This window comes from Maylandia zebra, linkage group LG3 (assembly GCF_041146795.1).
Source record: "Maylandia zebra isolate NMK-2024a linkage group LG3, Mzebra_GT3a, whole genome shotgun sequence".
NCBI lineage: Eukaryota > Metazoa > Chordata > Actinopteri > Cichliformes > Cichlidae > Maylandia > Maylandia zebra.
The window spans coordinates 20,762,716-20,778,696 of NC_135169.1; the positions used below are offsets into that span (position 1 = coordinate 20,762,716).

General features: G+C 41.7%; 1 protein-coding gene across 1 annotated transcript; it reads right to left on the reverse strand.

Annotated features, from left to right (window-relative positions):
• Nucleotides 1-7,012: 7,012 nt before the first annotated feature.
• On the reverse strand, nt 7,013-8,910 carry LOC112432207 (tripartite motif-containing protein 16-like). Its single transcript, XM_076882391.1, has one exon. The coding sequence runs from the start codon at nt 8,908-8,910 to the stop codon at nt 7,234-7,236; it is 1,677 nt and encodes a 558-aa protein (XP_076738506.1). The 3' UTR covers nt 7,013-7,233.
• Nucleotides 8,911-15,981: the final 7,071 nt, after the last annotated feature.

Below are 15,981 nucleotides of genomic sequence, written 5' to 3' on the forward strand. Positions count from 1 at the left end.
TTTCAGTTCCTTACAACTGAAACCAGTCTGACCTCTGATTTCTGAATGGAGCCTCTCAGCTCTTACACGTCACCACATGTTGGTTACACCCATCTTTAAACTGCAGATCTGAAGGTAAGGGAACGAGGAAACGTGTGAACAGAGAGGAGGTGCTGTGTTTCCAGTGGTGCCTTATCCTTTACGGCACCATTACCTTTCAAAGGCTTCAGCAAATCTGGAGAGGAGAGTGGTGCAAGTTAAATGAGAGGAGTGAATGGAGGAGATAATGTTAAAGAATATATATACACATTAACATAACAGAGAGACATATCTCTAACAACTTGAATCAACATGTGAGTGTTTATTTCCTTTGAGAGCACCACAGATAACAAACAAAAAAACAGACACTCTGTAAGCCATCAGAACAAGAGCTGCTCAGTTTTTTAGTGTATATAGAAGTGTTTTTATAAATACTGCTGCAATTAATTAATACTGCCAGAATTGCAGTCAAAGCAAGATGAAAACAATCAGGGTTAGGGCTGTGTGATATGACCAAACTCTCATATCCCGATATAAGACATCTATCATCCCGATAACAATATAAATCATAAAAATTTAACATTTTCTGTAAATTCTGTGAATCTCGGGCAGCTCGACGTGAAGTGTTTCCAGCTGGGTGTCATGTACCTGGAGTCGAGTGTTTTAACCGATGCATGAAACTATACATTTTTAGACATAAGTTGTAACGGCCTCCGTTTTCTTTGTGAGTAATTATTACACAGCGTGCTGCGGGGAAAAGCCTGTTCTAATGTTTGAGTTTAAGGTTTATCTTTTAGCACCCAACAGCTCTTTTTTTGCTTCTTATCCGTCAATACTCTGCACACTCTTTCACGTGGTTCAGTTTATTTTGAAAAGTCTCAACAGGATCTTGAGCTTTATTGTGAAAGGTTTATGTGGAAAACAAACAAGCGGACACACGATGGTTTTACCGTCACGATAACGACAACGCATAAAAACAGGCACTTGTCCGTCTGTAGTGTGGTTATATAAAATATAAGAGAAAGAGAGAACTTTAAGAAATTAATATAGCCACTACAGTGACCATCAAAACGATGAAAAAATATTGCTGTAAACAGTTTATTTTGCGACAATAGCGTAAAAGGAAACGATAGACATTTTTATATCGTCATCCGATATATATCGTTATATTGAACAGCCCTAATCAGGGTGAAGTTAATTTTCACTGAAACCGTCATGGTCTGGGTGAGTGGCTGGAAATTTTGACTTAAGTTCCTGAACTTCCCTGGTTTCTGCCAATGGGCAGGGCTGTCACACCCTCTTCTCTTAAGGGCTCTAGAGTGCGATCAAATTTTTCAATGGTGCAACTAAAAAAAATCCTAGGTGGCATCGGTGCGACCAACTTTTCAATAAAATAAAATAAAATTCTCCGCAACTCTGAAAGTCTCCATGTGGTCAACAACTGACACACATTATGCCTATATTATGGTCTAAACCAATCAGAGATAGCTAGGGGCGGGCCCTCTCTGATTGGTCGTGGTCCAGATATTCTTGTAGTTCTATGCATGTATATGTTTGAAAGTGTAGGCAGATAGAGGGAGGTGAGTAGCTTGAATAAAGCGATATCTTTTAAATATAACTGTATTTTCCCAGAAATGCCAGAATCTCAGGTTAAAGCTCACAAAACTATTTCAACAACAACCAAATGTATCTAGATAGAGCAGGTAAACCGATTCCACACAAAGACAAACACAGAGCGCAGACCCGACACATCAGAATCAGCTTTCTCAACTTTCTCAACCGACAGCACATACACGGACACGCCGTCAGGGCTGAAAGCCGACAGCTCACTGATTGTGATGCTTTGGCGGGTCCGGGCTTTGTGTTTAGGTCTTTTTTGTGCTAGATTCTGAGCAGCAGGTTTTGTCCCTCTCCATCCGAAATTCACTGAACCAGCAGCAAAAGAAGATCCAAACTACGATTCACATTTGATAAATGTCGTCATTAATTCCCTCTGACTTTTGCTGCTTTGCGTCCAACACAATAAAATCACACTTCATGCACAGCTCTCTCTCTCTTTCTCTCTCTGTACTTCAAGAACAGTTTCCCATCTCAAATCTCTGTTTTCTGCAATATTCATTTGCTAATTACCCACCAGTCTACTGTTGTTTACAGCGCTGTCGGCTGCTGTCTTTTTTTTTTTTTTAAACTTAAATGACCTCGGGCAAGAAAGCCTAATTTCTGCTGTTCAATAATGAAGAAATTGAAACTTTTTAAAATTATGTAAAATTGCAGAATATTTTTAAGGTTATCTGCTATAAAAAGCCAGGCCAGGAAAATCTCCTTCATGTTTTTCTGTGTTTTATTCTCAGTTACTTTGACACAAAGGCATCTGCTGTGATGCTCACACCTCTGATAAAGTCTCATAGTAAGTCTCAGTACTGATAAATCATCAGACTTATAATATAATATTAAAATATGCTCCAAATAAAGAACTTTGTGTTGACAAGATTGTTAGTTAATCATTTACAAATCAATATTGTCTGTATGGACAGCAATTTTCCCCCCAGAAAAGTACACATATAAAACTGCGGTTTTAAGCGATGTGGTTGAAAAATTTGGGTGCGCGGCGCACCAGTGCAACCGTGGCAAAAAGTTAGTCTACGGCCCTGCACCTGGAGCTGATTGAGGCAATTAGGCTGGGAGATTTAAGCTCCACACTGACATCCCTTCTCTGCCAGGTATGGACTACTATATGTTGGTAACCAGGTCTTATGGGTCATGTTTCTTACCTTAGGTGCTTTATTTTAGGTGCTTACCTTGCTGTTTTGTGCTTCAGTTGCTCCCTGACGCGCCACGGTTCTGAACAATGAATCCTTTTGGATTTTGGATTTACCTCTCTGTTTTATGGGATTCACTCCTTGCCTCACCTGCCGGCCCTCCTGCTGTCCCTCGGAACCAAAGGAACTCAGGTCAGCCAAATCCACATCGTCAAAGTCACCCGCACCTATGCAGCCTCTCCTTCATTTAATCCATTTCCCTCCATTAAATGTGACCTTATGTACCAGTCCCACTCCAGTAATCTTCTCAGTCCTGCCTCTTTGTTTTGCCTCAGCCACGTTGCCACGCCACATTTACCAAGCCACTGTGTTGTTTGTCATTGCTGATCAATAAAACGCTGTTAGGATTTTCCCTCAGCCTCTGCTCTTGGTTTTCTCTGCATAGGTTCAGTTTCAGTTACCGGCCTTCGGCCATCTGTGACAGAAACAAGACATCATGTAAGGTAGATGAAAATTTTATGCATTCAGCGCCATCAAAGGGAAAAGTTGATGCATGCACACACAGTGACAGCTTCTCTCTCATAGAGGAATCATGCAAAGAACATTAAAGCTCGAATGAATTTAAGAAAATGACCAACATTTTAAATTACTTTCTTTTCCTTTACATTTACAGGAATCAATGTCTTAGGTTAAAGTCACCTGTACCCAACTGAGCCTGTCAAACTCGACAGATGAAAGCAGGTTGGAGAACTCGTGTAGGAGATCAGTCGAGGATTCAGGAGGCTGGTAGATATTGACACACCAACCTGGATTTTCACAAATGTAATTTTAGACAATAATAAGTCAAACTGGCTGTAATACAGTTTAAATTACATTTGAAAACAACTGCTATTCCCCCACCACAGCCCGAGGACCTCTGGGCATTCAAGAATTTATAATCAGCAGCCCTATGGTTTCAGCTAAGTCTCCGTAACACAGAAGATTTCTATCCATCCATTCGCTTCCGCTTATCCTTTTCAGGGTCGCGGGGGGCGCTGGAGCCTATCCCAGCTGTCATAGGGCGAAAGGCGGGGTACACCCTGGACAGGTCGCCAGTCTGTCGCAGGGCCAACACACAGGGACAGACAACCATTCACACTCACATTCACTCGCACATTCACACCTAGTGACAATTTGGATTAATCAATTAACCTATCCCCACAAGCTGCATGTCTTTGGACGGTGGGAGGAAGCCGGAGTACCCGGAGGGAACCCACGCAAACACGGGGAGAACATGCAAACTCCACACAGAAAGACCCCGGCCTGATGGTGGAATTGAACTCAGGACCTTCTTGTTGTGCGGCAACAGTGCTAACTACTGTGGAAAACTGTTGTATCAGGAGAATAAGTGATTTGGAACTAGGCATAGCACGACTGTGACAGTGGTCATACATGTCAGTAGGTGAAAGGCTGTTTGATAATAATGGTAGGAAAACAGCTAGACCTGTACTGGAGAGACAATAGGTGGGAATTTCAACATGTCACACTGTGGTAGTCTCACCTGAATCAGTAAAATCATTAGTAAACGTTTAGTAAGAGTTTATTTAAAAAGGAGCTTCAGAAGAGTTTAATTACTATGTTAGTGTAGGCAGCTAGAAATAATAAATGGGCAGCTAATGGGAACACAGGAGGTAGGAGCAGCTGACTAGTTGCTGATTTGAGTCCCTCAGGTTGAGGAACTTAGTGTTCACCCTCTATAATCCCTGTATACCTTATTTCCATCTTGTTAGGCTGCTCATTTAAAACAGTAGAAAAGTCCACAAAAACGCTGTGAATAACAGCTCAACACCATAACGCACGCACAATGGAAAAGTTAATAAAGGCACCCAGTGACGGGTTCTGTATCAACATCCTGCAACCGAACAGACAATATGCAAATCAGGGGAAATCTTCAACTGAAATAACGAAATTAAAACACATCGATAATGATTGACACATAAAAATGATTCTTTAACCAAAGCAGAGAGAGAAACAGAGAATCGGCAATCTAAAAAGCCAGAAGCAGCAACGACAAATGAACAGCAATATGAAAGAAACCACAATCAGTATACTGAGTCATCAGCACGAGTCAGAACAGGTTTGTGCGTGTGTGTATGTATGTGTGTGTGTTTGTGTGGGTGTGTTTCTCTGAGTTTATAGTTGAACATACACACAGCAGACTTCAGAGACAGGCTCTAAGCTGATGACTCGGTTAGATGTTAGAAAATATACTTGTGTTTTCTGAGCTGAATTTTCATCCATTGGCTGAAAAAAAGAAATTATTATTTTTCTGCACTTTTGAGTAGATTGTAAAGATTATGAGAAGTAGCTTAGCAACAGGTTTTTGTGACTGAAAGTCATGTGTACCAGACACAATCTTCCACAAACAAATCTTTATTTCAGCATAAATCAAAAGAAAATCAAGAGGACTTTTTTAATACAAGTCTCATATCACATTAAAGTTGTTCCATAACACACTGTCCAGGTCTGTAATTTCCCCCAAATTACCGTAAAGCGTACATATTCCTGTTACTCATTCACAGCCACACCTGACTTAATTAAATCCTTATAAATGATGATTAATAGACACTTTAGAAAAACATCTGTTATACCACATATGATATAAAAATACAAGAGTAATGAGTTAGATAACCACACCAACATCGATAAAATACACAAAAATCCCCAAAATTAAAAAAAATCCCCAAAAACATTTTCTCAAAGAAAGTCAGCATGCATCCGTTCAGAATATGTAACAAACTCCACAAAGCAGGATTTACATTTAATAACTCTTCAGACTGACTCTCTATAAAATCCTTTACAAAGAAACAACAAACACTGAAATTTTTTCCATCACTATACGTGTAACTCTGTGTGAAATCATTTGTCTTACTCAGTGTGTAACATGATCTGAGCTTCATGTGTTATAGTTTTCACAAAACAATGTTTAAAAAAAAACAACAACAAAAAGCCCCCAAAGGCCAAGGTTCATTTAATAACATTATGATCTTCTGCAGAGTACAAATACTCTTTGGTTTGGCAGAATTTACTTTCTGGTGTCACTTTGACGTCATTCTACAATGTCTTACAATTTCATTTAGTACAATAAGAAAATTTTTTAAAGAATGTGATTGTAATTATAGATTTATGTGATCAAGCGCAACAACAAAAAATGAGCTATGAAACACAGCAAGTGCAGTGTGACTGACAGGTGATCTGCAGAGAGGAAACAACAATGAGCTCTCAGTGACAATAGCTGTGTCCCAATTCAGGGTCTGCACGCTTGAAGTACGCATTTTAAGTGTGATTACGTCACCGCCACGCGACGACGGCTGTCCCAATTCGAAGTGTACTTCAAATGCATACTCCAAATGCGCCGTCGGTTTCCCCAAATATCAAGCGTGGTCCGGTGCACGCTTCGTGGTGCCATATATCCCACAATCCATAGCGCGGTGGTGGGTGTGGATAATTTTGCCGCAAAATAAGGCAGAAGGGAGCGGCCGAAGAGTGAACTGTCAAAAGTAATTACTGAATATGACGTCACTTATTTATGTGCGAATGTTTAATAACGAAAAACATTAAAACATTACTGTTGGCCACATGTCGGCAAAGTTATGTGACATTAGTGATGTTTGTACTTTCAGCTTCAGCTTGGTTTTAAAGCCTCTACATATATATATATATATATATATATATATATATATATATATATATATATTACATCATAATAATCTGACAATACTATAATATTGGCCATATTATATTTACATTACCACAGTGAGATGATTTTAGTCTCATGAACAACATAACAACATTAACTAATTGCTATTTACTAACTAATCTTAAATGACTGCTCAGCACAGAAATGAAGCCCAACAATCATGTTCTACAGTCCCGTGGTCTCAGCCTCAGATACTCAACTAATCAAAGTGATGTCATGACAAAAATGAATGACCAGCAAAACATTTTTCTCCTTCATTTATGTCACACAATGCTATATGTAACGTTTCTCGCGGTTAGTATCATGGTTGCTAGGCAACCTGAACAACGCGACGACCGTCCCATTTCACAGGCCTCTCACTTCCGCACTTCTCATACTTATAGTACGCACCGTACGTAGTACGTGTAGTGCGCGTACTTCAAGCGTGCAGACCCTGAATTGGGACACAGCCAATGAGTGGTACCGTGCACCTCGCTTCTACTGGAGCTAAAATCTGTGGACACTGTTGATATTGTTAAAAAGAAACTTAAAAATTGCCTGTGCTGGTTTGGTTTTATATAGTTTCATCTGTTTGTGCTATTTTAATTTGGTCTATACCTATTTCTGTATTGTAAAGCACTTTGTGAATTTTGTTCTTCACATGAGATAAATAAATCTTACCAAGTAACTGGAAAGTCAGACACATATTTTAACGAATTGTCCAATACTGACTTCTGACTATTTCACTTTAATGAACGCTGCAGTGTCTCCGTGATCTAAAAGCCGAACTCCAGCATAGAGCGGCTGAGTGAATGTGGTCTGGACTCTGTGGAGGAGAGTCATGGTTTCAGAGACGCTGTAGAAAGACAGAATACCTGCTCTGTGATCCAGGTACACTCCTACTCTGGAGGACTGAGGACCTGAGAGGTCAGTGTGGACATTGTTGTGCCAAAGAACATAGCTGTTTGTCTCACAACATAATGACCAAGATTTGTCATTTCCACCAAATGCACACTCATTTGAGCTCCCTGCTCTGCTGATATTCTTGTATGCAACTGCTACATCAACTCCTCTCCCTCTCCACTCCACCTCCCAGTAACAACGTCCAGTCAGACTCTCTCTACTCAGGACCCTCTCCCATTCAGAAAATCTGTCTGGATGATCAGAATAAGATTGTTTTTGTTTCATAAATGTTGTTTTTTTGTTCCTCTCCGATAATAACAGATGTCTGTGTGCTGTGTTTGGATCCAATGTGATTTGACGTGAATATTTTAAGAATCCAGCTCTGGTCTTTGGCTCTGGTGGTGACAGTAAAACATCCACTTCAGTGACTGTCAGTGAGATGTTTGTCCATTCCTTTCTCAGAATGTCCTGTAGTTTATCTCTGGTCTCTGACACAGCTGCTGTCACATCCTCAAAGTAGCTCAGAGGACGAATATTGATGCTGGATGAGTGTGTAGACTCTCTGAGTGCTGACAGTGAGGGGTAGTTGTGTAGAAACTGGTTGTGATCCTCTGTGTGTGAGAGCTGCTCCAGCTCGCCGTCTTTCCTCTTCAGCTCAGCGATCTCCTGCTCCAGCTTCTCCTGAAGCTCTTTGACTCGACTCACTTCAGTTTCCTGCTGGGATCTGACCTGCTGCTTCACATCAGAGCTTCTTTTCTGGAGGAGACGGATCAGCTCAGTGAACATCTTCTCACTGTCCTCCACTGCTTTATCAGCAGAGCCATTGATGGCCTCCACCTCCTGTTGAAGCAGCTTCACATCTTTCTCTCGCTCCTGGATTCTCTGCTGGATGTTTAGTCGTCTCACCTCGAGCTCCTTCTGCTTCTCAGTCCTTTCTGCTGCAGCTGGGACTGTTTCATGGCCTTTATGTTCATCCATTGTGCAGAGATAACAGATACTCTGCTGATCAGTACGACAGAAAATCTTCATCACCTCATCATGACGAGAGCAGATGTTGTCCTGGAGCTTCTTGGAGGGGGCCACCAGCTTGTGTTTCTTTAACGGAGCTGCATCATAGTGAGGTTGGAGATGTTTCTCACAGTAAGAGGCCGGACAAGATAAACAGGACTTGATGGCTTTCAGCTTCCTCCCAGTGCAGACATCACAGGCCACATCTTCAGGTCCAGCATAGCAGTGATCAGCTGGAGCAGCTTGGAGTCCAGTCTTCTTCAGCTGCTCCACTAAAGCTGCTAACATGGTGCTTTTTTCAAGTGCAGGCCTCGGTCTGAAGGTTTTGTGGCATTGAGGGCAGCTGTGAATTTTCTGCTTCTCATCCTCTTCATTAAAGTGGGTTTTAATACAGTTCATGCAGTAGCTGTGTCCACAGGGAATAGTCACCGGATCCTTCAGTAAATCCAAGCAGATTGAACATGAGAAGGCGTCCAAGTCCAGCTTAATCCTTTTTTGTTCCATTTCACCTCTCAGTAACTATGGCTGTGTGACTCTTTCTTACAGAGAAATGAAAGTAGTCTGAACGGGAAAAAAAGTTTTCACACGTCACCACATTTTCGTTACACCCATCTTAAAATGGCAGGTGTGTGTGTGTGTTGGGGGAGGGGGGGGGGGGCGCTGAAGCGTGTGGAAAGAGAGGAGGTGCTGTGTTTCAAGGCAGGAAGCTAATAGAGTGGTTAGGGTTATTTTCTTATATATATATATATATATATATATATATATATATATATACAAAATGGTGGTGGCTAACCAACCGGACATAGTGGTGGTAGACAAACAGAAGAAGACGGCCGTAGTGATCGATGTAGCGGTTCCGAATGACAGCAATATCAGGAAGAAGGAACACGAGAAGCTGGAGAAATACCAAGGGCTCAGAGAAGAGCTCGAGAGGATGTGGAGGGTGAAGGTAACGGTGGTCCCCGTGGTAATCGGAGCACTAGGTGCGGTGACTCCCAAGCTAGGCGAGTGGCTCCAGCAGATCCCGGGAACAACATCGGAGATCTCTGTCCAGAAGAGCGCAGTCCTGGGAACAGCTAAGATACTGCGCAGGACCCTCAAGCTCCCAGGCCTCTGGTAGAGGACCCGAGCTTGAAGGATAAACCGCCCGCAGGGGCGTGCTGGGTGTTTTTATATATATATATATATATATATATATATATATATATATACATATATATATATATATTAGGGGTGCAACGATACACAAAATTCACGGTTCGGTTCGGTTCGATACTTTGGTGTCACGGTTCGATATTTTTTCGATACAAAAACAATGTTCATGCCTTTTTAATTTGTCATTTATTAAAATTATAAATATATATTTTAACTCAAAAGTACAGTTTTTAAATTTAACCCTAACCCTTGTGCGTGTTTTTTATTTTGACAGCGAATGCGCACCTGCGGACCACTTATGTGCAGCCCCGGTTATTTAGCTCGTCATATTGCAGCCACAGAAATTCTTTTGTCCATGAAACCATAAAGCTGCACTTTCTTTTTGCCTTATAGTCTGATTTGTCATAACTTCTCGGTTTTGTGGTAAGCTTTTCTTTGGCTGTCACTTCTTCACCCTGACCTGTCTTGTTTGGCTCAGCAGAACTGAAATGCTTTTACACACTCACTCACATAAGCTCAGCGATTCTCTGCGCGATCAACCTCTCACATGTTTAAGCTGCGGGAGATTTCACTTGTCATGTTTGCATAGTAAGCTAACGATTAATAAGACGATGTCAGAGGAATTGGTGCACAAATTATCATCACTCACAGATCAGTGCTGTCGCTCTCTATACACAGTTCGCACGATTGCAAAGTGAAAGCAAAAAAACAAACACAAATTCAAACGCGATTTCAATATGTCACATATTGACAGTGGCTCACCGATGCCAATGACATAATTATCCAGCTACATTTCTGAAAGAATACAAAAGCATTGACATATATTTTTCCTTCCTACAATAGCCCGACGGGCAGGGCAGAGATAGATTTTGGTAGCCCGACTGAAAAAATCGCTAGCTCCAGGACGTTGGGCTAGCAATATTGCAAGCCCTGTATCTGATTGAGGAATCACTCATCTTTGGAAAAGAGAGTTTATTACAGAGAAATGGCTCTTTCCAAAATAAAAGCTATACTATCCGCTTCTTCTGGGCTATATTCTCAGCAGCATAAGGAGAATCATGTGCTAACAGCTGTCTAAATGACTCGGCTAAAGTTAGTAGCATGCTTGTTGTTTTTGTCTTTGCACTAGGATGATGTCGGCGTAAATGTGCAGTCATATTCGTTGTGTTCCCACTAGTGCTTTCAGGTTAATCTCGTTGAAATGACGTTAACGCCACAACACGGCAAATCTCCGTTAACGAGCTACCGCCGATCGCCCCGTGCATGGGGCTAGACGGCCAACACGTTAACGAGCTAACTGCGCTAACACACTAGTTCCCACCCATGTAATTGAGCATTGCATGGCACATCCAACATACTGTTTTACTTTAGTCCATGACTCGCTTACCTTCAGGGTCATACGTCACATGAAAACCAAAATAATTCCAAACGCCAGATCTGAATGAGGGTGGGGGAGGTCCATATTACAAGGAGAGCTTAACTTCTGTCTTGCTAGCTTGCCCTGCGCTCTTCCTTCTGACTATGCTGTCTGTGTTGAGCGCTCAGTGGATCTGCGCTCGACAGTGCAGCCTAGGCGGAGTAGTCGAACGCAGATTCACTGAGCGCTCAACACAGACCGCATCGTCAGAAGGAAAGTTGATAAAATAAATTACAAATGTTGTATTGTTCGATACATATGCGTACCGAACCGAAAGCACTGTATCGAACGGTTCAATATCGATACGAATATCGTTGCACCCCTAATATATATATATATATATATATATATATATATATATATATATATATATATATATATATATATATATTGAGAGAGAGAGAGAGAGAGAGAGAGAGAGAGAGAGAGATCTGAACCCTCAGTGTCACCTGATCCAGCCCTAAGTATATGCTTTAGCAAACCAGAACATTTTAAGCCTAATTTTATAAGTAGAGATAGTGTCTGTCTCCTGAATCCAAACTGGAAGCTGGTTCCTCAGAAGAGGGGCCTCATTGTACATTTCTACTCTAGGAACAACAAGTAGGCATGCAGTGCGAGAGTGAAGTGCTCTAATAGGCTGATATGGTACTAAGAGGTCATTAAGATAAGATGGGGCCTGATTATTTAAGACCTTGTATGTGAGGAGCAGGATTTTGAATTCAATTCAGGATTCAATGAAGGGAAGCAAACACTGCAAGTATAAAAATCTGTAAATCAACACCTGGAGCTAAACCAACAACTAGATTACAGCAACATTTGCAATAAAACATGGTAACATTTGTTCCATCTACTAACCAGTGAAACCATAGAACTACCAACAGCTAAATATGGTAACTATGGCAACCGAAGAAACTGCAGCATCTGTTAATAGACATGACAACTTCTTCATCTCAACCACACATCACCAAAGCATGGCAACCACTGCAACTAAGCAAACCTCCAGCTACAGTATCTCCTATAACACAAGGACACTAATGTAAGTAAATGAATGAATGAAACTTCAGCAACATTCACTATGTGGCATGGCAATTTCTGCAACTAAATAAATGACTGTAAAATAGCAACATCCGCTACAAGTGTTGAGCCTGCAACTACCACTACAACTACAACAACGTCCGCTATGAGACATGGCAACTACTACAATAAAATCAAAGCCTAAAACTACAGCAACACCTATTACTGGGCACGGGAAGTTTTGCAACCAAATTGGCATATGAAACCAAAATGGCATCTGGTAGAAGATAAAGAAAGAACTGAAACCACAACATCTGCAGAAAAGCATGAAACATTCGGTAACAAACTAATGAAGGAGACTGTAGCGATATCTGCTATTAATCATGGCAACTTCTGCAATTCAGCTACTCCAACTATAACAACATTTGCTATAAGACACAACAACTACTGCAACTAAATTATAGAGTAAAATTACACACTCCTCCTGGGGGGAAACAGCCATCAAGACACACAGCCCCTGCGGGCATACACTAACTTTTACTTCGTCTCAAGACACTGACATGGAGTCTCACGCAATCATCCCGCGTCGGTGGAGGCTTCACCACACCATTAAGTAGCTTCCTCCTCCAACGCTGATCCACTGCAGGTGTGTGGCATCCTCCTCGGGCGTGACCAGCCATCCTCAGGCCTGATGGTGCCTGTAGCCCGGCGTCCCGGCTACAGCCACACACACACCTCCCTATATATACACACAAGGTCCTGGGTCATTTTGACCCAGTGTTCTTAGTTTTCTTGTGTTTTGTATTTTGTTCATTATTTACTCAATGGTTCCTAGGTTATTCAGTTAGTTTATTTGATTTACCCTCGTGTATTTACCCCCTGTGTCCCCCTCCATGTATCTATGAGTTTTATGGCACCTAAAACCACAGCGACATGTGCAATGAAGCAAAATTTTGCAACTAATAATTTCAAATACAGTAACATCTCCTACTACTGTTGACACTGCAACTACAACCAAACGAATCTATCTATGATTAGACATGGCAACTACTGTAAACATAAAAGTTCTGAATATATTCAGACGACTGTTATATTCAATTCAATTCAATTCAATTTTATTTATATAGCGCCAAATCACAACAAAAGTCGCCTCAAGGCGCTTCATATATAACACATCAATAATGACCAACAAATCAAATGTGTGTGTAGCATTTGTGTTAAATGCTTATGAATTTTACCAAACTCCTTTAAAATATATATATATTTCAATTTGCATTTCAATCTCCTGCCAATGTGTTTTGAGCCCGTGTGTGTTTGTGTGCTTGTGCACTGCGTGGTGACATAGGAGCGTGCATGTGTGCTCCAGTCACAGCTCCTTTCACCATGGCCGGAGGTCGCTGTCACGTTGCTCTCAGCTAATAAAAGTTTCCTAAGGCCATAAGCTGTAATCTGAATATGACTGAACTGCCACGTTTTGGCGTGTTTGATGTCAAGCTCGTTCGGTGTAAATCTTGTAGAGGGCTGAGTTTGCTAATCAGAGTTTTTAATGAGGTTTAGCCCGAGGATGCAGCTGCATCCCTCACATGCTAAGTTAGCCTGGTCGCTAGTGGCAGGTGAAAGAAATCGCTGCAGTGTTTTGTTAACAGCATTCACTGTTTTTCAGGAGAGGTGTGCTAGCATGCGCGCAATGTTATTTATTTTTTCCTTTTTGATTTTTTGAGAGCTTAAGTTGATATTTTAAAATAATTTGTTTTATTTGATTAATTATAGTATTGTGGAGTTGATAAAGCTGCAATGCACAGCTCCTCTTAGCATGGCCGGAGGAGAGCTGTCCTAGCAAGCGTGCACCACACACAGATCACAGCTCTGTATTTCTATATGTTGCAGATTGCAGATGTTGCTGCGATTTACAATAAACAGCCCAGAGACACAGTGTAGTGTCCCTCCTCCAGAACACAACACATCGACAGACACAACACACACAAACGGGTTACATTTGCTTAACCAAAGCAGAGAACGAGAATCAGAATATGTCCAAAAGCAGCTAAACAGGAAGTACACAGATATATACTCTTCTGCATGAGTCAGATCAAGTTATAGTGTGCGTGTGTGTTGGTTTCACTTGTTGCTCTGAGTTCATGGTTGAACACCTTTGCACTCTCTGACAAAAACGGTTTGTTCCTCTGGGTAAACATTGAGAGACTTTGGAGGCGGGCTGTAGGCTACTCACCTATTCACATGTCAGAAAAAATGCTCCCAATAGTAATTTCTTTCTACATTGTAGTTTATGTATCCAAAATGCAATATGCAGAATGTAAAATGCTTTATGCAAAACGTGCATAATGCATTTTGTGTATATATATGTAAAAACACCCAGCACGCCCCTGCGGGCGGTTTATCCTTCAAGCTCGGGTCCTCTACCAGAGGCCTGGGAGCTTGAGGGTCCTGCGCAGTATCTTAGCTGTTCCCAGGACTGCGCTCTTCTGGACAGAGATCTCCGATGTTGTTCCCGGGATCTGCTGGAGCCACTCGCCTAGCTTGGGAGTCACTGCACCTAGTGCTCCGATTACCACGGAGACCACTGTTACCTTCACCCTCCACATCCTCTCGAGCTCTTCTCTGAGCCCTTGGTATTTCTCCAGCTTCTCGTGTTCCTTCTTCCTGATATTGCTGTCATTCGGAACCGCTACATCGATCACTACGGCCGTCTTCTTCTGTTTGTCTACCACCACTATGTCGGGTTGGTTAGCCACCACCATTTTGTCCGTCTGTATCTGGAAGTCCCACAGGATCTTAGCTCGGTCATTCTCCACCACTCTTGGGGGCATCTCCCATTTTGACCTCGGGACTTCCAGGTTATACTCAGCACAGATATTCCTGTACACTATGCCGGCCACTTGGTTATGGCGTTCCATGTATGCCTTGCCTGCTAGCATCTTGCACCCTGCTGTTATGTGCTGGATTGTCTCTGGGGCATCTTTACACAGCCTGCACCTGGGGTCTTGCCTGGTGTGATAGACCCCAGCCTCTATGGATCTTGTACTCAGAGCTTGTTCTTGTGCTGCCACGATTAGTGCCTCTGTGCTGTCTTTCAGTCCAGCTTTGTCCAACCACTGGTAGGATTTCTGGATATCAGCCACCTCCTCTATCTGCCGGTGGTACATACCGTGCAGGGCCCTGTCCTTCCATGATGGTTCCTCGTCTCCCTCCTCTTTCTTGGGTCTCTGCTGCCTGAGGTATTCACTGAGCACTCGGTCAGTTGGGGCCATCAGTGGATGAGGGATAGGAATAGGAGGAATAGGATGAGGGACCTATGGATATATATAGAGATATATATATATATATATATATATATATATATATATATATATATATATATATATATATATATGTATACACACACACTTCATTAGGAAACCTAATTGTGGCAAGACTGAGCAGGCGAACAGCAGCAGATTTCCTCTGCTTATTATTTTTCTATTGTGCAGGACTATGATCTGTTTTAACAGCCACCACTTTTTCCACCAATTCCCTTCAGAGACAATATCATAGGAATGTTTGAGATCTATAAAGAAACAGTCAAATGAATGAATGATTCTAATTTGATAAGGCAGTAATGCTGCAGAAGATTATGTGATCATCACAAGTGCGTAGAATAAAAAAAGTCTAAATATATGAATGTATCTATGTTAAGACTAAGTGCACTCTCTGTAACCTTTGAACTGCATACATTTACACACTAAAGGTGACTCACCATGTTCAGCTCTGGCTACGTGGGCAGAGCAAACACACACTTTTACAGAGTGGGTCCCAAGTAGGTGTGGCTACACAGAGCTGACAGCAGTTTTGCTCTTTGAGATCCCTGCATAGGTTTCTTCCTACCATGTGGGGAGTGATCTAAAAAGTTTGAGAACCACTGGTCTAACCACATCACTGTTGATATGGAAGAGCAGTGGTGATTGTTAGGTTGAAATTGTGACCCTTTGTGA

Excerpts from the sequence above, each read along its gene's own strand:
- LOC112432207 (XM_076882391.1), bottom strand. The coding sequence starts at position 8,910 with ATGGAACAAAAAAGGATTAAGCTGGACTTGGACGCCTTCTCATGTTCA.